Below are 26603 nucleotides of genomic sequence, written 5' to 3'. Positions count from 1 at the left end.
GGTTTGCTCTTCAGAAGCACCTTTTTAGCTCTCCATTCCTTGCAGTAACGAATTAAAAAAAAAAAAAAAAGCCATGCATTTGTTTTAAAAGCATAAAGCAAAATGGGAAAATAAGAACACATGAGGAAAGCGTGTGCTCAGGTGAATAATGCAATTTTCTAAATGCTGTTGAATCATAATGAACTATTTGTGAAACGATGATGAAGAGATCTTTGTTTATTAACTATAGACAACAGTTCAGGAAGAAAACACTGTAGAATCTCAGCCAGTGCCAAACATAGATCATTTACTCACCAACATTGGAAGAACGGGAGTATCTCCTGGAGACGTATCAGGTAACTCTTGCCTGGACAGTGTTAGTCCATAGGCTAGAATAACCTACTCTGTTAACTCACTGTAACTCTCTCTTCCTATTTTCTTTTACTAATAAACTGTTTTTCTCTTTTCCAAAAGATCATTAACACTTCTCAAAGACTTGAATTGTTGATAATCATGCATGATATAATTTGGAAAACTTTGTTGTCTAACAGAAATATAATCATTAAAAGATGAGGCTTGCACATACTATTTTATTTATTCACAGTAATCCATGCAATCATCATCGTGAGGTGAAGCAGATATGCTGCTGTAAAGTGGTTTGTTGTGATGGCAGAAAGACTGATCTTCAGTGGTGTTCTAATATTGCTCCTTCCCAACGTTAGGAATGCAAAAAATTGAGTTATGTTTTCTTGTCAAGTGATGGACACTTTAATAAGTATGTTGCAGTATGTCTATTCTAAAGCTGATTTCCTTCTGTTTATAAATGCCATCCTCTTTTGTGGCTAAGGACAAGCATTGCAGGCTCTTTTTTGGTGACTTTTTTCCCCCCTCCCTTCACTATACTATTGCACTAACCCAGCATGTTGTATCCCACAAATGTTATCCCTTCGTCTCTAGCTTTTGTTTCAGTTTTCAAAGGGTTGTTCACTTACTGAAACAGTCACTTTATACTGATGTTGTAACAGGCGAAGTGGGAGGAGTCTATCACACGGTGATGTCATTAGTGGATTCTGTGATGTCACTGATGGACAGCTGGAACTGTAGGAAGAAGGAGGACTGTTGCCCACACTGTAGCTGCCTTGTCTGCAGAAACCCCCGTTTCTTGTAAATGGAAAAAAAAAAGTTGATCTGTGCTGTAAATTTTCTTTTAAGAGTATTTTAAACAGATCAATGCTACTTTTTAAAAGTTTTTCTGCTGTTTCTTGTTATCTCTGAAGCAGACCCTGAGGAGAAATAGCATGGTATGGTCTACCAGTCTTTCTAGTCATAAAGCATTAGCCATGTGTCAAAAAGGGGTGTGGCAGGGGGCTCAGCTCTTTCTTCCTAGGGAGAAAGTCCCTAAAGCTGGAACACATCCACGTTCATATTTTTTAGTCATTGTGCTAGCCCCTTCCTACCCCCTTTATAATTGTATAATCTTGGGTTTTGCGAGACAGTAAAACTATGGTGTCCATTTTTCATTTCATAATAGCGCTTGTTATAGAAAAGTACAAAACTGGTAGCTGCTGAAATCTAGCCGATTTAAAAATAAAATTCTACCTATACGTAGTCAGAGGTGGAGAGAGATGTAATTGGGGTTTTACACACAAAATATGACTTAATTCCTTCAAAACCTCACAAAAAGAATATGACTACACGAACCATGATTTGTACCTAGGGCGGCCAGCAGTTCTAAGACATTCAATTTTGCTTTGTGTATCCTGAATCTCAGGAGAGTACCCAGTACGATCCTGAAAAGGTGTCTCAGCTGCGGTTTTGCAGGGGCTGTATACTTAAGACATTGAATAAACATTAGTATTTCTGTTTTTTATTTAGAAGAACAGGGCTCCTTTGCCATTCCTATCATTGAGCTGGTTCTGCCTACAATTCACAGCATCCTTTCATGGCGGTGGCTTTCTGTGGTGCAGCTTGCATCTTTGTGAGCTCTGACTATTCACTCTGTTCTGGTTTTTATTTGCTTCACATTTTGTTCTGTGCTTGTCTTTTTCCATAAGTCCAGCATTGTCTGTAGCAACAATGAAAAAATTGCACAGAACTGAGCAGAATTGTTTGTTTGTTTTTTTTTTTTTAATTTTTCCACAGATTCAGCTACTAGTGACTCAGCAAAATCTAAGGTAAATCATTTTCTTAAATGATGTTGTTATAAGCTTCTGAAATCTGTTAGATATTTGCTTGCTTTATTAAAACACTTATATGCAGATGTACTATGGAGCTTACATAGAATTTTTTGAATAAGTGGTAATACTGTTTTCTCATCAAACAATTTTGAAGTGTTACATTGGAAAAGTATCACTTGTTTCCAGTTAGCTGCATCTGCCAAAGCAGTCAGCTGCACACATAAACAGCTTTGTTCCAAACTCTTGTAATTGTGAGCGCTTACCTCCTTTTTGCATCTCATTTAGTAGGGGTATATGTATATAGTGTGTTCCCTGTTGTTGGTGTACTACTTACTCCCAGACAGTATTTGTGTTCCCTATTTCGCTCGGAAAAGTATACGTAGAATATTTTTCTTTCCTTTCCTTCCTCAGAAGGTAATAGCTCCTATTCTAGGAAGCCAAAGGTTAAGGGCTGCTATGCAAAATCTCCCAAGGAAGTATTGCTGTGCTTGGGAGGACAGCCTAGTAGGTCGGGGGAACAAGACTGGAACACGGGCAATAGTTCCGTTCTCAGTTTAATGCCGGAGTTCTCATCTGACCCATGGACAAATCTTTCAGTCTCTTCGGCTGCTGTTCAGTAGTTGCTGACACTGGATGTCCGTAGCACTGGGTGACATGGCAGCATGCAGCTGACCTCAGTCAGCTGTGAGCGCATGATGCAGCTTCGTGCTGGTGTGCATTCTAGGTGTACCACTGGTGGCCCCCTTTGAGCTGAGAAAAGGACTTAACGCATCCTCCTAGTTCATCGTTGGGATGCCAGCCCAGCTGCTTTGTGAGGATGCTTGGTGGCTCAGCCACTGCCTCAAAAAAGCCCAGCTTCCAGGACACCATGTCACATTGCCTGTGCCAGGACAGTGTGCTGTTTGCAGGTGGCCTCTCGCTGACCACCACCTGCGAGCGGCACAGAGCATCAGTCAGGCCATGCTCATGGGCCTCTGAGCAGCAGTGCAGAGTTCATGCAGATTGCCTGGGCCAGGAGCCTGCTTACTGCTCAGCCAGCCCTGCTTGCAGCAAGACATGTTCCAAGTGGAGCTCCAGCTGCCCGCATTGCTTGATATCCTTCTCGGTGAGAAGGACACGTACCTGTTCCCAACGCATGGAAGAAAATGCGCAGAGTTCACCCGTTCTTTATGGGGACAGTAGTTAATGCAAGAGTCCCATTTGAGTAGTGAGAAGAGTTGCTGTGGTCAGTTGGAAAATGGTAGGCCCCAACACCCAGTGGTCCATTGCCAGTCAGTTTTGGATTGGTGCTTGTCTGCCAGTGCAGCGATTCCAAGCTGTCACCTGCTGTCCAGAAGGTTCTTTGTCCGCGCTGCCTGTAGGCAGTCGCTGTGCAGGAGGCCAGGCAGTCACCGGAGGTAGTCATTGTGCAGGCTTCTCAGATGCTTGCTTCCCTTCAGCAAGACTTAATGAGTGTCTTCTGCCTACCCTGTCCTGATCTCTGCATCAAAAACATGGGATATTCTCTGTCATGCAGCAGGAGGTTCTGGATAACCATGAGTATTTTTGTTACTGTTGGTTGACTAGAAGTTTCTACCAACTCTTCCCTGTCCATGTTCACATAAAAAAATTAGCGCACCTTTGCCGAGGCTGTGATGGTCAATATAGCCACTGTATTATTGTATGGCTGTTTGACCTTGGCTTCTGCAGTCATAGTGGCAGTTTTCACCATTGCCAGCACCTCTCCAGTTTCTGAGGAGACAGTGAGTAGGAATGAAATTTGCACCAGTAGGCATCCTGCCACAGTTCACTGTCATAGGGGGGCTGTGATTCTGTGCTTATGGAGCAGAGAAGTGTCTTACTGGACAACAGCTGAGCAGTTAGATGACGACTAGTGTGCATTAGCTTTCCTGTGCTCCTTAAGCTTATTCTCTTATCTAGGTATCTGGAATCACTAGATGGTCCCTTCAGTAATGATGTCTTGGCTTTTTTGTTAAAACTGTTACCATGATGATAGCTCTTCCCCCAGCTTTTCCTCTCCCTCTCTGAATTGCTGCATAGTAACAGATGATTGGGATTTCAAAGACTTTTTGAGCATAGCCCATCACTGCTGGTCTGCTTCCCTCAGGTCAGAGAGGCAGGCTAGACATCTGAACACGGGCGTACAATCAGGTAGCTGACACCTAAGCTGCTGTTGTTGAGCCCTAGACAGATGTCACATTTCAGTCCCACTATGTTAAAAGCCTTCGATGGGAGCAGCTGCCCTTTTCAGTAGATACCATTGCTGCGTTCTTTTCTTGAAGTCTGCGGTGTGCAAACCGCACTGGTCAGCAGTCAAAGACAGGGTGGTACCTGTCCCAAACCTCCCGCTTCTTTTAAAGGTGGCAGTGGGACAGTAAGCAGGAAAGGTCCATAGCTTTGAGGTGGCTAGGTGGTAATGTTGTCAGCGCAGTTGAAAAATATTTTTTAATTGCTTTTATGAAATGGAGTAATGGAGCTTGTCCCATTTTTGCTTCTGTGAAGTTCTAAAGTCAGATTCCTCAAAAGGCAGGAAAAAGTTTATTTCTGTTCATTTCCTGTACCTGCACCTAAATTAGGGTTTTGTGATAGCTGTCATTGTATTGGTACTATTGAATCAATATGGTTTAAAAACTCAGCCTGAAAGGTGAAGGATCAACTGAAAAATAGTTTGCGAAATTAGCCTTTCCACATAGGTAAGACACCTTGAAAGGACGGACTGACACCACAGTCTTGGGACCTCATCTGTGAAGCAGTTTCTGTTGCAAACCAGTCTTGAAAAGGTTGTCTTGCTGTAATGGAGCCTGCTTTATTAGTCGATCAAAAACGAAATAGCTGTATATACAAACTAGTCTTTGTCAAGTTAAAAGGATTCAGGTGAAAATTGGAATTCTCAGGATGAAAATTGACTTCTTGGGCAATGTCATGTAGACTACAGAAAGAGCATGGAAATACTTCCTGAATCAAGATAGGCTTTCTGCTCTGAAGCTTGGGATATGTTTTTAAAAAGTCTCAGACTAACAAATGTTTCTTTGTGATTTCTAATCATGCCCTCCCCCCTTTTTTTTTTAACAGGGGTCTTGGGGTTCTGGAAAGGATCAGTATAGCAAGGAACTGCTTGTGTCCTCCATTTTTGCAGCAGCTAGTCGCAAGCGGAAAAAAACAAAAGAGAAACCACAACCAAGCAGCTCAGAGGATGAGTTGGATAATGTGTTTTTCAAGAAGGAGCTTGCAGAACACTCTCGTGGTGACACAACAAAAGAGGACTTAGCTAAGGGGGAATATGAAAGAGAGAGAGACATAGGGAGAAAACAGAGGATGTTTGTCCTGAAGGAAAAAGAGAACAGCAGTAAAAAAGATGTGAATGTTGTAAAGGACGAAAAGAAGACATTAAAGAAAGAAAGTATCCTGTCAGAGGAACCTTCACTGCCTTACCATGACAAATGCACAAAATCACCGAATCTCAGCTCTCTGCAAACCACCCAGAAGAATAACTCAAAAATGCCTGTTTCACAATCTTCTTCCCAGGTCGAGGAGACAGTGTCTGACTCCGGCACTATGCTTAGCACTTCCTCCCAGGCTTCCCAGCACAGATACTCATGCAAAAAAGTAGCCAGCCCCGAAAGTAAACACAATGAGTTTTTAGCAGCTGATGTCAGTTCCATCACCTCAGATTATTCAACTACTTCATCTACTATATATCTAACTGGTTTAGATGCCAGTATGCTGAGCCCTGAGGTGCAGTCGGTGACAGAAAGCAAGGGAGAAGATGCCGATGATGAAAGAAGTGAATTGATCAGTGAAGGGCGTCCTGTGGAGACGGACAGTGAAAGCGACTTCCCTGTCTTTGCCACCAGTGCTGCTGCTGAAAGGCTGTCCAAGGGGAAGGTTTCAGAAGTGGTAAAGACCAGTCGGAGGAACTCTGAAGAAAGCGAAATAAGTTGTACCGAGGGAAGTTCAACACCAAAGTTAGAGAGTCGCAGACTTTTTAGCTCACACAAACTTATTGAATGTGACACACTGTCTAGGAGGAAGTCTGCACGGCACAAAACGGACAGTGAGGGTTCAGGGGATGCGAAGAGTGAGAAGGACTTGCCTACTGTGACCAAAATGTTTGACATAATGAAAAAAGGAAGATCGACAAGCAGTTTAGCTACATCAGCTAGAAGTGAGGCTGACAAACAAGAACCTACCTGGAGACTTAAAATTACAGATAGGTTAAAGCTGCGACTCAAATCATCTGCAGATGACATGTTTGGAGTTGGGAATCAAAAAGCTAACTCTGCAGAGACTGCAAAGAGAAAAAATATCAGGCGAAGGCATACGCTTGGAGGACAGAGGGATTTCGCTGAAATAAGTGTCCTGAATGCTTGGAAAGCTCAAGAACCAAGTCAAAGTAGGGAGAGAGAATCTGAGCTTTCAGCTGTGAATCGGTTAAAGCCAAAATGTCCAGCGCAGGACCTCTCGATCTCAGACTGGCTTGCACGAGAACGTTTACGCACTAGCACAACTGACCTTAATACGGGTGAAACTGGAAAGCCCAGACTTGAGAACACTAGCTTAGCAGATGTATCAAAGGTAGATCTGCCTTTATCTGCAGAGATGCAGGCAGATGAAGGCAATTCTTCCAGCAGCTTGACTTTAATTAATAGAACACCACCTTCGGGACCATTTCAGCCACCAGACCAGGTAAATGGTGAAAATTATCAGAATATGAACAAAAACAACTTTAGCCCAGCAGTTGATGCCCATCCTCATAAACTGTCTGGGACCCAAGTGGTTAGATCTCGATTCTACCAGTATCTTTGAAATGGGGAGATATGTCCATTACAGCAATTCATTAACTTACTGTTACGCTTCCCAGTAACTGTGTGTATGTGTGTGTGTACATATATATATATTTTCCTGTACGGTTGTTGTTATGCAGCCTTCATTTGGGCTGGTTTCATCAATATGCTCTGTGGAACGTCTTCACAGTGCATTACCACAGCCAGAAGAACACTAAAGTTAAAGTATATATATATATTTTAAGAAAAAGTATATTTGATGGCTGCATACAAATGTTGAACAAAGCATCTGATGCAACATGCTGTGTAGTGTATACATGGTTTTCTGACTGAGAGTTGGCCTGGCATTAGTATGCAGAAAAATTGTTCTTTTGGTTTAGTCACTAACAAGTGCCTCATCATAAATTCATTTGGTTTGTTAGGGTGCCATATTGTTAAATTAGAGAAACTTATTACAAACAAATGAATGCATTTTACTGTTAACGAGTTTCATTACATTTTACAAATGTTAACACAGGTGGCTACAGAGCTTCCATTCCTTAGGCATTCCAGTAAATATTGGAGTTTTATATTTCCAATTTTAATACAGATTTTGAGTTTTATGTGACTTGAATTTTTAATCTTTCTGTAAAATAACTTAAGTGTACATATTACATGTGTATCTTTTCTTCAGATACCAGATTTGATATAAATGTTGTAACATAGGCTTGTAGATAGTGGATACTGGATGGAACTGGTTTCTTTTATTGAGAATATAATTCTGCATGAAGACCTAATGAATCCAAACCTGTATCATGCCTGTGTGCATACCCACTTAAACACTGGAAATAAAATTGTTTTGGTGACTCTTTGCGTGATGCGAATTCATTCCAATGAACGGTTTTAAAATGTCACGTTTACAAGTTGCAGTCGGCAGCTGCCCTCAGGACCACAGAACCTGCGGTTGCTCCTGGGTGAAGGGTGCTTCTCTTCAAAGTCTTGTTTGTGGGACGAGACCGCGGAGGTTAGCATGTGAGAGAGGGGTTCAGATGGTTACGTATTTTCATCTTGATATATAATCTGATTCTGAGGTACGTAGTAAGTTGGTTTGTGTTTCATATGCTGGTTTTGTAGCACTGAAAAAAACATGTCCATAATTGTCCCCAAGTCATAAACAGTGAATACAGTGTCTGCCAGTCAAAATGTTACTGTAGTATGGGTCTTGAACTTTTTCTAGTTTTAATGATGAAGATGAGTTTGTACACTAAAAACCCTTCTGTGTGTGAGCTCTCTGCCAGTTATATTTTTTTCTTCTATTTTCTTGCATACCTACTTGAAAACAAAGCAGCTGTTCATCACTTTGAGTATTCCCAGGTCTTACACTGTCACTTGCTTGGCAGAGGATTAAACCTGTATCGGTGATAAATAAGCAATGAACATCGTAAGCATAGAAAAATTTACTCTTAAGCATGTGTCCTGTTACTGAGAAGAGAAGGAATCACAGTAACTGGGATGTGTAGGCTGAAATGGTTGCAAGCAGACTTCATTTCTTTCCAAAATGACTGTAACAATCCCATGCTTTGATCTACTGTGGTTTTGATGCTTGTGATGAGAAATCATTATAAAAATTTGCTGTCAACAAAAGCACCAGATACGACAGTTGAAGATCTGTGGAAGTTCTCGCCACATAATTGTGTGCATCCAGTACCAATTCACATAAAACCGAATCACGTCCTTCTCTCCTTGCAAACTAAAACGTCTGTTCCCCCAGAGTGAACGGGCAGCTGGCGCTTCAGCAGCATTTCTGTGTGCGGTGCGAGGAAGAACAGGTATCTTTTGTGGAACAGAGTAATTGACGACGATTTTTGTTTCGGTCCCAATATAAAGTGTGTTTGAACAAGAGATTTCAAAACACAGTGTTGCGGTGCCTCTGTAATGCTATTCATCAGCAAATACCCATCCTCCGTTACTGGAGGCGTATTTTGTCCCATCATTAGCCTCAGAAGCACGTTAAGAGTGTGCGTTGAGCACCCACAGTAAGCGCAGAGGCCTTCTCGATGAAGCAGTACACTTACAGAGGTACCTAAGGGGTCCTGGGGGTCTGCGTCTTATCCTGATTAGACAGCCATTTTGGTGGATGATGTTAATTTTCATTTTGTTGTGTTTATAGATAACTAACGGATTTTTCATTCCTGAGTCTAGATGTACGGCTGGCAACTCTTATGCTTAAGAACTTTTATTAAGAACTTCTTTATTAAGTATTATTATTTTTTTTTATTAAGAACTTTTATTGTATTGACTGGAACAGAGCACAATCTTTTGAAAAATTAGGAACTTAAAACCACCAACAACAAACCACCACCAAAAAAACCCCACAAAACAGGAATTGTATTGCTTGACAGTGCTGCTACCGGTACCAGTGTAAGGCCTCAGCAGCCTCCGAGGTACCTTCTGCTGCTGCGCTGGCTGCATGGAAGTAGCAGAGCAGTTGCAGAAGGAGCCTGGACAAAGGTCAGGGTTATCCGTGGGGTGTAAGACAAGCACTGTGGCAGCTGGGACCACCGCTGCCTTGCCCTTTCCATGTAAATGGGGTGTTGGAGGATAACCTGGCAGGCAGAGTTCCTGGCAGGGAGGGAAGCCCTGGGGAAGCGCTTGCCTTGAAGGGGGGATGCAGGGAGGGATCTGTCGGGTGCAGCAGGGAGAGGCGATCGCTGAGCTCCACCTGAAGAAAGCAGCATGTGGCAGCCTACCTGAGGCTGGGAAAACACTGATGCTTTTTCTGCTCTTTGAAGACTGCCACGATTTGGGGCCACCTTAAATTCCAGCCAGTGTGGCAACTGAGATGACAGACATTTTTAGGAGCCAGTGCTATGCCCTGTTCCTCACAGCAGCTACTTCAGACCCTTAGCTGTGGTGCTTTTCTCTTTTGTTTTATTTTGTTCTTTTCCCTCCTGCTCTGGAAGAGAAGGGTGACGCTCTGATTGACACAGGAAGGGAAATGCATGTAATAACCTGCCTTGAGGTGACCCGTGGGTGCCAGGATTTCCTCTGCGAGCTGGATCCAGCGGGGCTGCAGAGCTGCTGAGGTGGGCAGGGACCCCGGGGATCGCCGCGCCTGCCCCGGCTCAGGCGGGCACAGCCAGGGCAGGCTGCTCCGGGCTGCGGCCCGTCAGGTTTTGAGTACCTCCAAGGATGGAGACCCCACAACCTCTATGGGCAACCTGTGCCAGTGTTTGATCACACAGTAAAAAGGGGCCCTCTTCTTTTTATGTTTAAGCAGAATTTCTTGTATTTCAGTTTGTGCCCATTTTTTGTTTTTATACTCATCATCATCAGAAAGATTCAAACTGGCTTGGAAAGTACATTTGGTCTGAGGACTGCTTGGAGCTGTGTAGCTGCAAGTCGTTAGGAACAGGTCTAAGCTGAGATCTCATGTGGAAGTAACAAAAGGATGAACTGTGATAGTAGCAATAAATAGCATTTGGATTTTTAAAATGGTTCCGTTTCAGCAGGGATCAGTGGTTTAGTTTGAAATCCTTTTTCTGGGAGCTGGTAGCAGTCATACAGCACCTTCCAGCTTTTTAAGCCTCTCTGAAGGGCTCGTTACGGTCCCCGTTAGTATCACTCACAGCACTGATAATGTGGAATTAAGACATGGCCACTGTCGAGACGGTTTCTTAACGTCTTTCACGGTGGTGCAGAGCAGCGCACCTTTGCTGCACTGCACGTAAGGGTCTCTTCCCGTCCCGCTGCACTTTGTCCAGGCAGGAAGAAAGAGCGTGAAGTGTGGCCTCATCCGCTATAAAAAGCTGTTTTCTTGTTTTTAAAGCCAGCTTATTACACTGCCCCCATTTAGATAGCAATCAAGCAATTAATTGTGCCAGCCTGCAGAAGGGTGTAGTTTGATGCATGGCTGGGAGGGCGAATGACTTAAAACAGACCTGCCATCGTGAAAGTGCTGCACGTACCTGCAGCTCACACTCACGAGACTGTAAAAATCTGCCTTAATCGCCTGTTATCGAACCCGTGAGTTTTTAAGTGTGCAGGAAGAGCTGCCTCTTCACGGGGATCAGATGGATTTTGGCCCTGTACATTTCTAGGCAGAAATGTCCCGCACGTCCCTCCGCTTCCCTGCCCTGTGCATCCTCTTCTGCTCTGCCTTCCCACCACCGCGGCCTGCCTGTTGCAGGGGCTGGGTGCTGCGGTGCTTCGTTTTTGCTGCAGTTCCCATCGGTGCAGTCAGGGCACGCAGGGACGGCACCTCCTCGGCTGCAAGGCCTGGGCTGGCTCAGACTACAAGCGGCAGCAGGAAGGTCCTGCTCGCCTTCCAGCTCCTTCCACCCCGAAAGGGAGTGGTGAGCAGCTGCGGAGCAGTGAGGTCCCATCGCATCTGAACCCACGGGACCGCTACAAACTAAAGAAACTCGATGGCTGCTCACAGAAGAGACTTCTGCTGCAAACGCAACTGCTGGCAGGTCGGGTACCCTGGAGATGCGGTACCCGGCTGGGTTATTTTTTTCTGAAGAGCCTCTATTGTCTTTAAACTGGCCAAAAGCTGGTGAGAGCTCGATCAGCTTGATCTGGAATTGTGTGTGCCAGTGCGCCCCGGGGACAGCAAGGAGGATGGGCTGGTGTTCTGCACTTTCTGCACACCAGCTAGCTGTGGGGAAGGCAGCGTCTGGGCTGCTGGGGGCTGAGGGCCGCTCAGTTGGCACCAAGCCCCCTCTCGCAGGGGCAGCTGCCCAGTAGCTCTCGTCCCTAACTGGCTGGAGTCACCGCCACCAAAACCATCTCTTCATGACCCGTTTGTGGTGAGAAATGGGGCTCTTGAATTACTAGCCTGTGCTGTTTCCTTCTGTGCTCAAGCGATTTATTTACAGACTTGCTGATTTTTCTAAATACCCTGCCCAGCGTTCAAAAGCATTCCTGGTGCTGAGCTACAGCCTGCGCGCAGCACCTTCCCCGCCTGCCTTCGTGAAAGCCTGACAGCTTCGTCACTGCGCAGGTAGGATGGGGAGGGAATAAACGCCGCCTGACCCCCGCTGGTCCCGCCTGCCTGTGCAATGGGTTACAGCCTGTCTGGGACTGTGGCTGGTTTCCTGGCGGCTGCTGGGGGTGAGACATGGAGGTGCACAAAAGACAGCGGGTGCTGGAAGACACGCACGTCGCAGTGTAGCTGAGGCCACGAGTGGGTGTTGTGTTCACTCCCTGACAGCCATTTCCACATTCACCACCACAAGCAGTAATTACCTACGGAGTACAGCGCTGCCTCACCGCCAGTGACTGCGTAGGGACCCTTGCTTATTTGTACCGTCAGGGTCTAAATTCAAACGGACGGGGAGAAGGTGCTGCTGTAGCTCTTGCCCAAATTGGCTGTGAGAAGCAGCAGCTGGAGCCGTGCCAGAGCCGCTGCCCTGGGGTGCGGGCTGCGGCGCTGCGGGGCAGAGGAGGGCCAGGGCCGAGGTCTGCCGCGGGGCACCCTGCCTCGTGCACCATGGCTTGGGGGGCTGCTCTCACGGGGGACCGGGTATTAGCGAGTTACTGTTTTTCAGTATTGGCTCCCTGGGGGACATCAGACCAACAGCTTAAGAACAAAGCCTGCTGTGTCCATCATTTATCTTGCACTTGTATTTTTTGCACTTGTATTTATTGCTGTGTACTGTAAAGGAGAAGCAGGGTACCCAGCCTCCTGGTGCTCTCTGTATTTGCTGCCTGTTGTGTGGGGACGTGCACGAGCCCTACCTGGTAACAAGGTAAGGCATTAAATCGGCTTGTTCCCTTCAGAGCAAGGGAGTAATGTACTCAAAACTTGACGAGGTGGACGGCACCCTCGGAAAGCGCACGGCCCGGGGTGCGCGGTGGGACGGACGTTTTTTGAGAGGTTCTTCCCACCTGAATCAGCTGCTCCCAGAGCAGGCTGCGGAGCCACCGCCTTTCTGTACCAGCTGGACGGGAACCGGCTTCGCTCCGGTGGTTCAGTGTGAGCACACTGAATTGCGCCTTACGCTTCGCCTTGGCTTTGGAGCCGCCCGGCCGGTCCTGGGCTCGGCTCCCGGCCTGACGCTGAAGCTCCTGTGTTCTGCGTGAGCGCTGCTGGAACTAGCCTGTGGGTCCTGCTGGCGAGGTACGCGTTAACCTTTACGTTCTTTAATTACTCCCGCTGCAAGGGACGCACCATCTGAGGGCTCAGCCTTGAAATGACACTTTTCAGAACCCTCCTGTTTCACAAGGAGGAACAGAAAAATTACTTAAAGGTGGAAAAGATGATACCGCGTTCAATTGGTCACAGGTTGGGTGCTTTTTTATTTTTCTTGCTAGTTTTCTGACCTGGAGTTCCAGCAATTAGCTTTTGCCCAGGTAAATTCGAAAGACCCCATTTTGAAATTACTACTTACGTGTGGCTTTAATCCGAGGAAAATAAAGTCAATTTTTCTCCTGGTGATTTAATGCTCTCAGGCAAACAGCTTAACAGCTAATTGAGACCATTATAAAAGTTATTAGTGACAAAATACAAATATATAAGCATGCAGCCCTTTATTTTTGTAAAGATCTTTGCTTATCATAGTTCTGTATATTACATTATGGTGTTATACAAATAAATTTATTTACAAAACCATGAGCTATGCAAGCTTCTTGCTTTTTTTCCTATTTGACCGATAGCCGTCTTTTTCAACCCTTCCCCATATATATTTTTAAGCATGCATAAAAATTAACTTTGGTGTGGTAAAACTACTCTATGTGCCCAGCCACATACAGTATTTATTTATTTATATATATTTATAGATATGTACAAAAGTTTGCCAGTATACAGAACAGTACAGAAGTGTACATTTTAAAATCCACAATGCAATACATTAATGGGTTACCAGGTCTCAGTAAAATAAAACTGAAGGAAAAGGGTGGATTTAGCTAAGGGAAAAAAAAGTAATCAGCAACTACCTATATGTGTAAAACAATTTATTTTTTTTTCTTGGCTTGGCAAATTCTTAAATATAATCTGAATGGCAGTGCAATAGGTTGAGTTGCCTCATACACACTAAGAGCAGTCTTGTTCTGGTTCTTGTGTAGAGGTTTACTGTCCAGCATACTACTTTCAAATGTACATTACAATAGTATCAAAATGTTTTGGCAAAAAGATCTCGAAAGGAACCATGACATTTGTTGACAAAAATAGAAATCTGTAACAAAGCTAAATAACACCAAAATAAAAGAAAAATATTTTAGTTTCAGTTTTACAGTTGTGTATAATCACACTTTAGTATATCTCTGTTCACTTCTAGTCCCCATAATGAAAAATAGCTTTATACAAAACAACTTACTAAATTTGTGACCATACATTTTCCCATGCTCAGTACACCGCTGTGCACACGCACTCGAGTTCACTCACACACCTTCACACTTTTTTGTAAGAGGCGCTGCCTAAAGGAAGAAAACGCTCTTTTATCATTACAACAGCAACGGTTTTACAAAAAAGCTTCACTCTAATCTAGTGTAGTAATTCAGTATTTAGCACGTGATTAGTATTAAGCCTCCAGCAAATACAGCAAAATGGTTACATTCCCTGGTTAAAATATTGGCTGCGGATTCTTTGAAAATGAACAAAAAGCCTTGGTGAGCTTGCGCGCGTGCTGTGCTTAGCCTTTAGGAGGGCTCCTTGGCCGTGGAGGGGGTGGACTTGCCGGCATTTCCGTTCTGTGCCTTGTAGCTGGTGAAGCTAGGTGTGTGGATTGTCCTGATGCTCTTCATACCTTGGTTCAGTGACGGGGGAGAGGTAGAGGAGGAGGGGGAGGTAGAGGAGGAAGGAGGGGGTGGCCGGCCGTTTTGAGTCTGTAGTGAGAACGAGGGATGGTGACCTTTCCCTGGGTAAGTGGGGCTCTGAAACTTGGAGGAGCCGTTAGAGACAGAGGGGATGAGGGAGGTAGAGTAAGTTATGCGACCTGTCTGAGGACCGAGAAGGTTAGAGGAAGGAATGGAGGTTTTAGCGGGTAGATTAAGAGGGTTAGAGCTGTCACCGCTAGAAGCAGGTGCTGAGCTGCTTTTCCCAGAAGTGGGAGAAAAGGCTGGGATCTTAGAAGCAGGTAGGGTAGGGGAAGTAGCCTTATAGTCCCCACCAGCTTTCTTAGCACTTCCATTAGCCTGCAAATAAAGATGGCAGGAGACAGTTTGTCAGAAAGCCAGTAACATGATAAACCAACAGGACCTGGGAAAATAGCCCTACAGAGAATAAGAATTAACAGTTTGAGGCCTGAGCTAAGTCTTGCAGCCATGGACTGGACCTGGTAGAAAACCCAAAGTGCCCAACGAAGAGTGCATAGAAGAGAGAAAGAGCCGACAGAGCTTTCGTGAGAAGGTGCGAGCTATGGGTTAGAGACCAGTCACGACATTGGCCATGCTTCTGGGTTATTAACGTGTGAACAGACATGTCCGGCTGGAGAGTTAATGTGCATCTACTGCCATCTATTACACCGACAGGTTAGTGTCCAAGGCTTCCTGTAAAGACTCTATGAACAGAAGCGTTCCCAGCTCTCCTAAGGAACCGCCACATTTACCAAAGGGAAAGTAAACAGGTAGTTGACATCTTAAAATTACGGCTGAATACCACAGTTGTTTAAAAAAAAAAAAAAAACACAAAACACAAAACCAAAAAAACTAAACCAAACCAACCGAACAAAAAAAAGCAGCAGGTGTTTTATTGCAGACATGCATGCACAAGCATGGTGAAAAGATCAGTAGATACTGTCATGCCCCCAGGATCCAGGATGTCCAGTTAGGCCTCACTCGAAAGACAGGCATCCGTTATTTGGTATAATCTCAGTCAGTTACTGGAGTTTTTAAATAAACAAACAACATGAAATGTCCGTCCAAACACTGGGTTTAGGGTAAAACTACCTGTCTGTATTGGCGTGGATCCTGCAGCTTGTGCTGTTTGCCTGCTTTCTCCATGCTTCCTTGCCTAGTTTTTGAAGCCATGGGGACCGGCATCCGGCTTGTCTGGGAGGCAGCGCTGGAGCCCTGCGGAAACGAGTGGAGGGGCAGGGAGGGGAGACAAGGAGAAGGCGTGATCAGTACCAGTGCGCTTGAAGAGGAGACTGCACACCATGCGCCAAAAAAAAAAGCCACAGTACTACATGCAGGGAAAGTTCAGGAGCTTCACACCGCAGGTGTTAATTTCCAGAATCAAATGGAGAAAACTGCTCAGCTACTGATCAGCCTGGGTTTCGTGTCAGTGACGCTCGTCATTTCACACAGCGGATTATTCGACCCAGCTCCCCTGCATTTGCCCATCACCAATCAGCAGCAAAGATTAAAAAAAACACCCCAATGGTCTATTAGCTGTTAGACACCTCATGGGGAGCCCAAACAAGCCACCTGAAAGGAAGCAAACAAATCACAAGACCTCTTGTTTAATGGTGATTATTGCAGGTTTTAGAAAGCAGCTGGAGGTTTGATTTCTCGGACTAAGGTACCTTACGTGAAGTGGCTGGGATTGACGGAGGGGGCTCTACGCCAGCAAGGCTCTCATCCAGCACTACAAGCTCTCGGGGTGGGGTCTCTGGTACTATCTGGGCAGAGAAGGGGACAGTGCTTCCCTCAGAGCTGTATGTGCTTTCAGGGATAGATTTTGGACTCATTTCACTGATGGTGTTTTCCAGCTGCTTTATAGTCTGCTCAAGGCTGTCTAGCGTTCGGTATGTACTCTGTCGAATTTCATCAGTCCTGGACAGGGACACTGCAGCTCCGGCGGGTCCCTCTTGCTTCCCAGAAGGACTTTTGTCACTGTCCTCGGGCTGAGACCTGGTGATTTCAAATCTCTTTGCTTCCTTGTGCTGCTTCAGGGTCCCATCTTCCTCCTCTTCTTCATAGACCACAACCTGCAAGGTCTTCTTCCCGGTCCTGGTTCCTGTCCGTATCGCCTGCGTCAGAGCAGCCAGCTGCTTTTTAGGGAATTTGAACTTAAATTTTTTCTTAGAATCCTGCCTGCTTCCAAACTGATCAGCAGAGTCCAAGTTTGCTTCTGTGTTTAGCCCATAGATCTGACGGTATTTGTTAAAATTTGTCTTTGTGCTTTCCTCCTCTGCAGGAGGTCTGGTTTCTACAGGGTCAGAGGAAGACTGCACGTTAAATACGTACTGCTCGTTGAGACAGTGAGCTGCTGAATACTCTGCGATTGCTTTTCTGTCATTAACTACTGGTGGCTCTTCCTTCTGGCCCTCAGAGATTTCACGTGCTTCATTTTCTTCCTCCTCCTCTTCCTCTTCTATCTTTTCCTCTGTCATCATTTTCTCCAACTCCTCATCACATTCCTCAAAAATTGTAGAAAGCCGCTTATAAGCTGACCTAATATCCATCGGTTCATCAAAAATGATGATAACAGGTTTTTTGTCCAGACACACCACTGGCTCTTCGCTGTATGTGTTTTCTGGGATACCCTTCTCCGACGCCATGTCCTTCCTCGCATCAATGTTCACCGTTTGCACATCTCCACCCTTCCGGCTGACTATATCGTGAACTTCCCCGCTTGAGAGGACCTGGACAGCTGTTTTAGTAATCATGAAGGCGATGTTTTCTGTGGGTGGGTTGTCTTCACTTGGAGAGCTAGCTGGAGAGTCTGCCTCTTCAACGCTGTTCACACTGTTACTTCTGGACACTTTGGGTCTTAGCACAACCTGACTGTAGTTGACTGCAGAAGCTTCTTGCTCCTGCGAGGAAGGCTGAGGCCCCGCAGCCTCCTGCGTGTGCCTCATGAGAGGGGCAACGCTGCTGATGGGGATATGCTTGCCCGTGCTCTGCAAGGCTTCACCCTGTGGCAGGCCCTGGCGAGCATCTCGTGAGAGTCCATAGTTTGGCTTTTGTTTTCCAGTTTCAACAGCTGGAAAATGGGATCCTAAAATATCTTGAGCCCCTCTTCGTTTGTCATCCTCTGCCAAACTGACACCAGACAGGTTTGTGCTCATATTCTGGAGGTTTTTCTTAGAATAGTCTCTACTGTCTACAAACAAACCCTTGCTAAATGTAGGACTGTCATTCATTGAAAAGCCAATTTTACTGTCAGCTGTGCTGGATGAATCAGAACCCAATTCTTCTTCAGTTTTCCCTTCCCTCTTCTCTTTAGGATGGTCACTATCTGTGGGAGATCCTGTTGTAGCCCCATACACCTAAGGGGGAAAGTCGGATTACTTAGTTATTCAGGGCTGTTACCTTTACAGGACTTTTTTTTTTCCCCCAAATAAATCATCATATTCTCAGGGGAAGCGCAGACCTCGTGAACTCACCACTCTGTTTACTGCTGCAGAGGCATGTCTGAAGTTGTCATCTGATGCCTGTCTGTCTTCGGGGCAAAATTCCAAATTCTGGCAGAACAGTGCATGATGTTACTGCTCTGCGCTATGCACGGGGCCAGCATGGGTTCTTACCTAGGGCTCCTGTCTTAACAAGGCCTCCAGAAGATGCAAATAGTTACCTTATTTCCAACACAGTGCTGCCTTGACCTGCTTACTTTCCAGTTAAAAAAATCCCTAGCTTGTATAAGATTGAAGTTGAAAAGATTCACGGTATCTGATTAAGTTCTGCTGGGACGCATCAAAGGGAGCCTGATGTGGAAGGGCTGACAGCAGGGCACTGCGGCTTGCTAGCTCACCCGAGTGCCAAATGTGAGAGCCTGGCTAGCCTTGAAAGGAATTTGTGCACTGGTAAAAGCCGATTTTCAAATTATGACATTTTGCTGCTTCTAATGTTGCTCACACCTGAGAAGCGCTGTTCCATCACAGTTAATTTGGTCACAGTCTGAGCATTTCTAAATCCTTGCTGCAGCTTGGAAGTACTCCTTCACAATTACCTGCAGCACCCATGGAAGTGCCCAGTGAAACATTGAGCTACATTCATTTATAGCAGCAACTCCGAACAGCACACAGAGAGGTCATCCACTAGCTCAAAAGTAGTATATGCCCAGCAATGCAAATTTAAGGGGATTTTTTTTCTTTATTTTCAAATGAGGTCCCCTGAAGACGCTGTTTTGTAATACCAGGCTTTTCTCAGGGGCTTGGTTTGTTAAGTGCTAGTGACAGCTTAGGATAAACACTAATTATCAGGGTGAGGGAATGACCTGAAGAGACACCATGCCTATGAGCGAGCAAGAGAGAAATCTACAGTCAAAAGACGGCTCGCCAAGAAGGAAATTAATCTGGCCTCAAGTGCCTGAAGGCCGTGAGCCAAAAGCGTTACTGCTGACATTGCTTGAGACTAGACTGCCTCCTAACACACCAGAAGGACAGATTATGTTTATATGAGCATCAAGGTGTGCAGAAGATCAGTCAGGAGAGTTGCTCTCCCAGCTGAGATGAATGAGTGATGGTACAGAAAGCCACAGGTTGGCTAGTGCATGCACTCCCCACGCACACAGAGGTTCACAAGGTATAGTTTCTACATCTTGTGTGGTATTTTCTTATAGACTGTCTGAGGATTTTACACAGAAAAACTTTACACACAATCAAAACACAAGAGAAAGTCAGCAACAGACCAGAGTCACAGTTCATCTCTACAAAGGCTTATTAGCAGTAACAAGGCTGTGCAGCTGCTCCGCAGATACCCTGACATCCCACATATTTCTAAGTGAGGAGGAGCTACCATGCAGACCAGCCACAGCCAGCAAGGCATCAGTGGGCAGGCTGACGCTATCTGCACTTCATGACGAGAGCTGGTATCAGAACAAAACACCAGGGCTCCCGGTCACCTCAGGCCCAGACTTGCTAAGGGGCAGGCACCCGCCAGTCCCATTACACAGCAGAGCTCACAGCATTAGGTCAGGCCACTTAATGGCACTTGCTGCCTGTGGATACGCTGACTCAGTGACTGAGTTCCCATTTCTCGAGGTTTTTTTAGCAAGTTCCACTTCTTGTTCCAAGCATCAGTGCAACATCTTACGGTGTCATTGTACAATACATCTCATTTTAGGAACTGCTGCCCTTCTACTAAAAGATAAAGCCACAACAAAATTCATTTCCTCTATGAGTTTATCATGACCATAAGGCTCCATATTTAAAGCCAATAAACACTCTGTCAAGTCAGATGACAGAACCAGCTCTCATTAACCTTAATTTCCTGGACTCTGTGTTATTCCAATAAATAGCAGTTTATGGCAATTACTTGGCAGCACCTTTCAAAGAAACATTTGTGCTACAGGATGTGCAGTGTCTTGAGTGGTGACCCAGGTTTTCGTGTAACAATATGGGCTTCTCATTCTGACACTAGTAGTAATGAGGACAACTAGAGATACGTTCACACATTTTTTTTTCTCCATAACACTGTCATACACGCCACAACAAAGCAATTTTTTTCCTTTTACTCATGCCCATGGACTTGTACCCTCACCCAGCCGGGTGTTTGCAGCTTTAGACCAGAACTGCTGCTTGGGCAGCTCCAAGCCAAGTCCTTGTGTGCAATACCCTGACCTGGCAGCAGTACCTTCGGGGGGACGTATGGATTTTGATGCTAATAATATATCAGACACCACCATCTAGCTGTCACCTTGTGCTTTACAGCTGCAGTGCCCTGTGCAGGTGCAGCTCGCTGTGGTTAGGACAGCTGGGTTCTTCTCTGCCTTGGGGACCTGCCAAAGTAATTTTCTCTCTCGCTCCCTCAGTTTCTGTTAAATGAAGTTGAAGTGCAACGATGTCTCCCTTAAAACCCTCGGAGAGCTACTCAGGATGCTACATCAGAGAAGGTATTACTGCTATTTCCAGTTTGCATACACACACAAAATGCATGACAGAGTTGCAATGCTGTGCTGGAGAGCTGTGTTTTCCTCCCCACCATACCCCCCTTCACTGCAAACTGGCATTTGGCTGACAAGCTGTCATGCCTGTACGACTCCCTAAACCCAGCACTTCATTATTCCTAAACCTAAAAAAGAGGTCTGCAAAGGCAGAAATATTTGTCCTTTTCTTCATCCTGCACATTGGCTGCCCACTAAGACCAATCAACTCAAATGGCAACCCCAGTCCAGACACAGCTGTGAAATTCACCCCAACTTGGCTACGGCCCCAGACACGTGGCACCTCTTCTAAGTCCCACCACTGAAGAGTGAATCTTGGGCATTAACTTTTAGAATAAGGGCAAATTCGGCCCATCCGCCTTGACTCTATCTTCCAATAAACTGAATGGGATTTCTGAATATCTAATAACTATTTCTGGGACGAATAAATGAAGCAAAATAAAGCAGAAATTCTCTAAAGCGGCTCTTGAGACTGAGAGGAACCACTATTTCTCGTCAAGACAAGTACAAAGCTTAGGAGAAATGCTTTACCATCCATTGCCAGAACAGCACTGGAAGGACGTTCTGAGGAGTATGAGAATCTCTTTGGTGGAAACTGATGGATTCTCTTTTAATTTTGATTTCACAGAATCATAAAACTTCATGCAACCCTTGTGTAATTGCTGATGAGACACATAATGTAGATTGATATCATGTTCCATATGAGCGTTTCTGAGCCATACTGAGATAAAAGGAAGGAAACCACTGAGCAGTGGTGGGTGGGGGTTAGAGAGAACAGGACACAAGATATAAGATTAGTTTTGAAGGAAAGAAGGTTATGCCAAGACCGGGTGGCATGTTTACAAATGCCACTTGTTACCTTCTTTTCCTTGTGATGCATTAAAGTCCCAGGCCTTATGTCTTTAACATGTGTATCATTTCTGGACTGTTCAGCATGACTGTTTGAGTTTACATCCATAAAAGAGCACTTCTGGAAAGCCTAGGAAATAAATACTGCAGGTTATCAGGAGACCAAGTAGCTTTTATACAGAAACGTCTGGAGATGACCAACTACAAAGAGAGCATTTGTTTTTAACATTCACAGCTCAACAATATTATTTACAAGCTCATGAGATAATAGAGGTTTTAGACTATCAGACTAAGAGAAATAGGGCAGACCCTCCAATCTGCCAAGACTGCAGACTAACTCATCACGCTGACCTCAATGTCCCCTGCAAGGAGACAAGCTTGATTTCTGTTTTTACAGATGGGGAGATGAAGGCGCACAGAGGTGCTGCAAACTACTCAAGCTCAAGTAGGAAGCCCGTGACAAACTTCGGGCTTGTGACAGTACCTACTTCCTAGTGTCTGATATCTCCTCAAAATCCCATCAGACATATTTTGGCCTCAACCACACATCACTTAATAACTAAACCTAAGGTTTTATGTGTTGAAATAAACAAATCCCAAAGCTCAGCTCTCTTCACTCCATTTGCTGTCCCCAAACAATTCTCCTGTGCTTCCTTTATGCTTTCTCACCACCATTCCTAGTGCGTATTAGCAGGGGTTTGCTGTTTCCCTGGACAGGACAAGCAGAGCAGAAACATAGATTTTCTTCCCCAGATGTTCTCATCTGGAAGCTATCTATATGTTGCCTGCAGAAATGTGAGGAAGAGGTGGGAGCAGCAGGCCTTACACATTCAATAAATGAAAGAAGGTGGCATCTAATGCCTCTTCCCCACCCCTTGCTGTCCACTCAACTCCCAGATTTGCCTGTCTCAAGGCACATCATGCAAGAGCTACATCACTTTTCCCCACACAAACTGTTATTACAACTTGGAGACACTAATGCTCCAGATGGTGACAGTCCACTTCAGGGGTCTCCTGGTCTGGAAACACCCCGGTGTACGGGCTTGTGAACCATGGGCCTCCCACCATGTGTACCCCAGGGCATGGCCTGGACTTTTCAGCCCTCTGTCTTGCTATCCTCTTTCCATTTCCTTTGGGTTTCTCTATCCAGCTGGCTTCCAGATCCAGAGGGGCAGAACCATCATTGCCACCACTGCACAGTGCTGGCTCCAAGTGTGCATCACTGGGATTTCTGCAGGTCTCTAATGGCACGGTCTGCCATTGGTTAGATGTACAGGCAGGACATCTCTGTTGGCCAGGGGAATGAGGGAGGAGTGCTTACAGGAGTCAAACGCACCGTGACACGCAAGAAGATTGTATTCGTATACCATGTATTAGGGAAATTATTTAATTCCTGGCAACTCTCATGAAATTAATAGCCCTGATTACAGATTAGAATCGGGCCTGTTCTTTAAATATTGTACTCCTCATATATATTGCATGTTAACGCAAAATGAGAAAAGGAACAATAATGAAAAAATCCAGTGCAAAAATCAGCGTGTAGCATTTCTTCCTGTTTTCCATTACATCCTATTTGTATGTGTTTATAGACCAGGGTACCTAAGACAACATGGAACTATTAGAACAAGTAGCCTCGCTCCTTATATACAGGGTATGGACTTTCCCCAGCTTACCCATTTGTGAGACCAGTGATGTGTTTTTAAGTTCGGCATACCAGCTACAAAGGCATCCTCAAAGTCCTTCAGACTTTAAGTGATGAAGAATCCACTATTTCCCTTGGTATTTTTGTTTATTTATCACTTTTGCTCTGAAATATCCGTAACAGTGACCAAATACATTTTGTGCTACAGCAGCTGATGTCAGTATGCCTTTTTCTGCTGGATTAAAAAGGTATTTCCCATGAAGGTACCTCCCCATTGTACTCAAGTCTCTTCTGAACCTTTATATCCTTAACGGCCTTTTCAAATAGGGGACGCATGGACACTTAGTCATGGATGCAGCAGCCCAGTGCTGATCTCACTGATCCTGTACACAGAGACATAAACACTCCCTGTTCTCACATCTACACCCGAAGCAGACACTAACTTTGTGGCAACAGCACTGATCTGGCACCTCCTGTCAACTTGTTACTGCAACTCCTCTTCCTTTCCAAGACATGCAGTTGTGGTCTGGCCTGTATTTGTTGTTCTGCATGTGAACTTTATATTTCAGTAAATGTATTATGACCATTAAGTGATTGCTATCATCTCCCTGCTCTCACGCTTCACTAGTTTTAATTAAGCTGATTTAAACAGCAAGGATTTTAAATGTATTTCCAGGCCATTGATGAAAATACAGAGTGGCACTGGGCCTGTAGCTGGTCTCTGTGGGATCTTACTATAAACACCTGCATCAAAGTTAACACTTTCAGACCCATACAGCTCTCAATCATCCTATGATTTTTTTTTTTTTGGGGGGGGGGGGGGTATACTCCATGGTGCCAAATTTTTATCAGAATGTTGTATGATGTTTGATCAAATGACTTACAAAAATGTTTATAGGTATACAATTCAGTTTAAGCAGTCAAACCTGCTACCTGATCAGAGAGTGTTGTTTGCTTTGACAGATCTGTGTTCCATTATGTTGTGTTTACTAGCATAACTGTTTATGTCGGTCCTTTAATTCTTCACTGATTGAATCCCGTACCTGATTTTCCATTATTCTGCCTATGACTGATATCACACTAATGAGCCTGTAGCGCCTGCATCAAGCAGTTTGCCCTTTCTAAAACATGGTACCCTGTCAACCATCTAAAATGTACCTGATATTTTGGTATTTGTTTAAAATGAGCATTGCTTGTCCCCCAAACTAGCACTCAAACGCTCATTCCCTGTTGAGCTACTATGTCTATTTGTCCTCCTTAGCTCCCCTCAGGCCCCCTTTCCAGACCTTAATCTCCATTTCATTGTCACCAGTTGCAAGGCAGCCGGGTTGCTTTCCTGGCGACATCAGACAATGTGACAGTTTCACTGTCCCCAGCTCTCCTGTCGTGCTAGCCATTAGCACACAAACAGGGGACAAGGGTAAACCGCTGCAGGTAAACCTGCAAACCAGCTGTTTGAAGCGCTGATGGGTGAGAGTTGAGCAGGGTGCACCCATCACATGTAACAGTTGCTGCTTGATAGCCACGTCTCCTGCGCTGCAAACACTCCCTGGGCAGCACCAAACCCACCTTTCAGCAGGTGGACAGCAGGATCATCTCATGTCATCACAAGTTCTCTGAAACACCCCAACAACAGAAGTTATAGCCAGTTAAGCTGATCCACATCTCCTTTCCTCATGTGGGCATGGAAGAGGACAGAGGGTGCCCCTGGGAAGCTGGAGCTCGCTGATGGTAGCTGGAATAGTTGGCTTTTACTGCAGCATCGCCATCACTGAACTAAACCAGCCTATGTGATATCAAGCGAAGGACCAGCAAGAGAGCACTACTTCTATGCCACTGGCAGAGTAATGTACCAGTTACACAACAGGGAACAGCAAATGTTTCAATGTTCAAACACTCCAGGAAACACTGGACCATGGCACAGAACAAGTGAGCACAACCCGCCAGGAGCAGACCCTGTATTCTCTGTTCTCCTCAATGTTAACACAAATGATGGGCTCTCAGCACCTTGCTGGTCTGGTACTAAGCGCGAAATGCAAGGCCAGGGACAACCACACCTCATGCACACCAGTATTTTCCTTGTCCCATCTACGTGTGTAAGATTCTCCAGTGGTAACCCCTGCATTCTTGACCACTCTCTCAGCTCCAGACCTCTTGAACAGAATTTGGGTGGTGTTTACAAAACGTGTACCATTCATGCAATAAAGTGGGACCGGGTGAGACTAGCAGACCTACTTTCCTTCATGTTCTGAGCTATAAATTGTGCCAAAGCCCTAGAAGTGATGTTGGGCACACGTGTCTCCATGTGAAACCCAAAGGGCATACCTGTAATTCTGCCATTATTTTATCTCCTTCTTCTTCCTCTTCATCTTTTGCAGCTGATGCTACAGCATGCCCGGTGCTCCGAGACAACGCCTGATCCTCTTTAGGGGCTTTGGATTGTGCTATTTGCCCAGCATCTTCACTGCATTCCTACAAGGGGATGAGAAAGCACAGACAGATAACATAGTTGAGCCCTCCTGATGCAAAGCGAACACAGAAAATTCAACACTACGGCAGCGCCCCTATTGCAAGGTCCCTCTTCCTTTTTAAGGAGACTGCTACTTCTTCAGTTCAAAAGCAACCAGTATTGCTGATATGATAGCATCTTCACAGATGATTAAAAAGCTTCCTAACTTGGACTTCCCTCCACTTCCTTCAGGGAACAGAACAGATGGGGAAAGAAAGCCCAAAGAAACTAATTTGCAACATTTCTGTAAAAACGCTCTCAAATCTGAGCTGATCTTCGCCATCTGTGTAAGGCGTGGGGTTTTTTATTTTTAACCTTCTTACCACTTGAAATGAAAGCAGTCTGTGACTTGCCTTCTACATTGCTAGGAGATAAAAGCAGCAAGACTCCTGTAAACAGAACTGATCAAACCTTACTTGTTCATTTGGCCTAACAGTAGTGTTTCCTGGTAAGCAGTTTCAGTAGCTCTCCAGGACGTAGCTCTGTCTCAACTTATTTTGTGGTTTATAGACACAGCCCAAGCCTGGGAATGTTTCTCTGTGCCAGCCACTCATCAACAGTCCGATTGCCTAGAGTCTGAATCATCAAACCTTGACAGCAGCAGCCTCTTTTCTGGCTGCATAGATGACATCGCCTGATCTCGTTGTGGTTAGTCCTGAACCTGGCAGGTAACTGCGCCGCGGAGGTGGAGGAGGTGGAGACTTGGTCAGTTTGTCATTATCCAGTTCTCCATCAGGAACTTCTTCTGCAAGTAAACAGAGCAGCAAACAGTGGGCATAGGTGAAGGAGGGAAAAAAGTATTTGCATCCCTGCCTCAACTGGAAAGGAAAAAAATGTCTTAAAAGGTCCTGCAGCTGAATACATATGAATAGAAACACATTTGGGATTCAAGTGGAAACGCCTTGAACAAAAG

General features: G+C 45.1%; 2 protein-coding genes across 3 annotated transcripts in view; one reads left to right on the top strand and one right to left on the bottom strand.

Annotated features, from left to right (window-relative positions):
* Positions 1–7748, top strand: part of ARHGAP21 (Rho GTPase activating protein 21) — a 124909-nt gene extending 117161 nt beyond the window's left edge. For both annotated transcript variants that reach the window (XM_082313205.1, XM_082313204.1), the window contains 3 exons: positions 230–335; positions 2122–2153; positions 5229–7748. In XM_082313205.1, the coding sequence (XP_082169331.1) occupies positions 230–335; positions 2122–2153; positions 5229–6962 (1872 nt within the window). In that variant the 3' untranslated portion in view covers positions 6963–7748. The remainder of the gene's footprint in view (positions 1–229; positions 336–2121; positions 2154–5228) is intronic.
* A 5910-nt stretch (positions 7749–13658) lies between these two features.
* The window catches only part of KIAA1217, a gene marked incomplete at its 5' end in the record, with an annotated part of 186984 nt that continues 174039 nt past the window's right edge, over positions 13659–26603 (bottom strand). Inside the window, 6 exons of the mRNA XM_082306017.1 lie at positions 13659–15055; positions 15809–15931; positions 16387–18075; positions 21550–21669; positions 25507–25653; positions 26281–26435. Coding sequence (XP_082162143.1) covers positions 14561–15055; positions 15809–15931; positions 16387–18075; positions 21550–21669; positions 25507–25653; positions 26281–26435 — 2729 coding nt within the window. The 3' untranslated portion in view covers positions 13659–14560. The remainder of the gene's footprint in view (positions 15056–15808; positions 15932–16386; positions 18076–21549; positions 21670–25506; positions 25654–26280; positions 26436–26603) is intronic.

This window comes from Platalea leucorodia (genome assembly GCF_965183815.1).
Source record: "Platalea leucorodia genome assembly, chromosome: 1".
Lineage (NCBI taxonomy): Eukaryota > Metazoa > Chordata > Aves > Pelecaniformes > Threskiornithidae > Platalea > Platalea leucorodia.
This window is presented reverse-complemented; position numbering and strand designations above follow the sequence as displayed.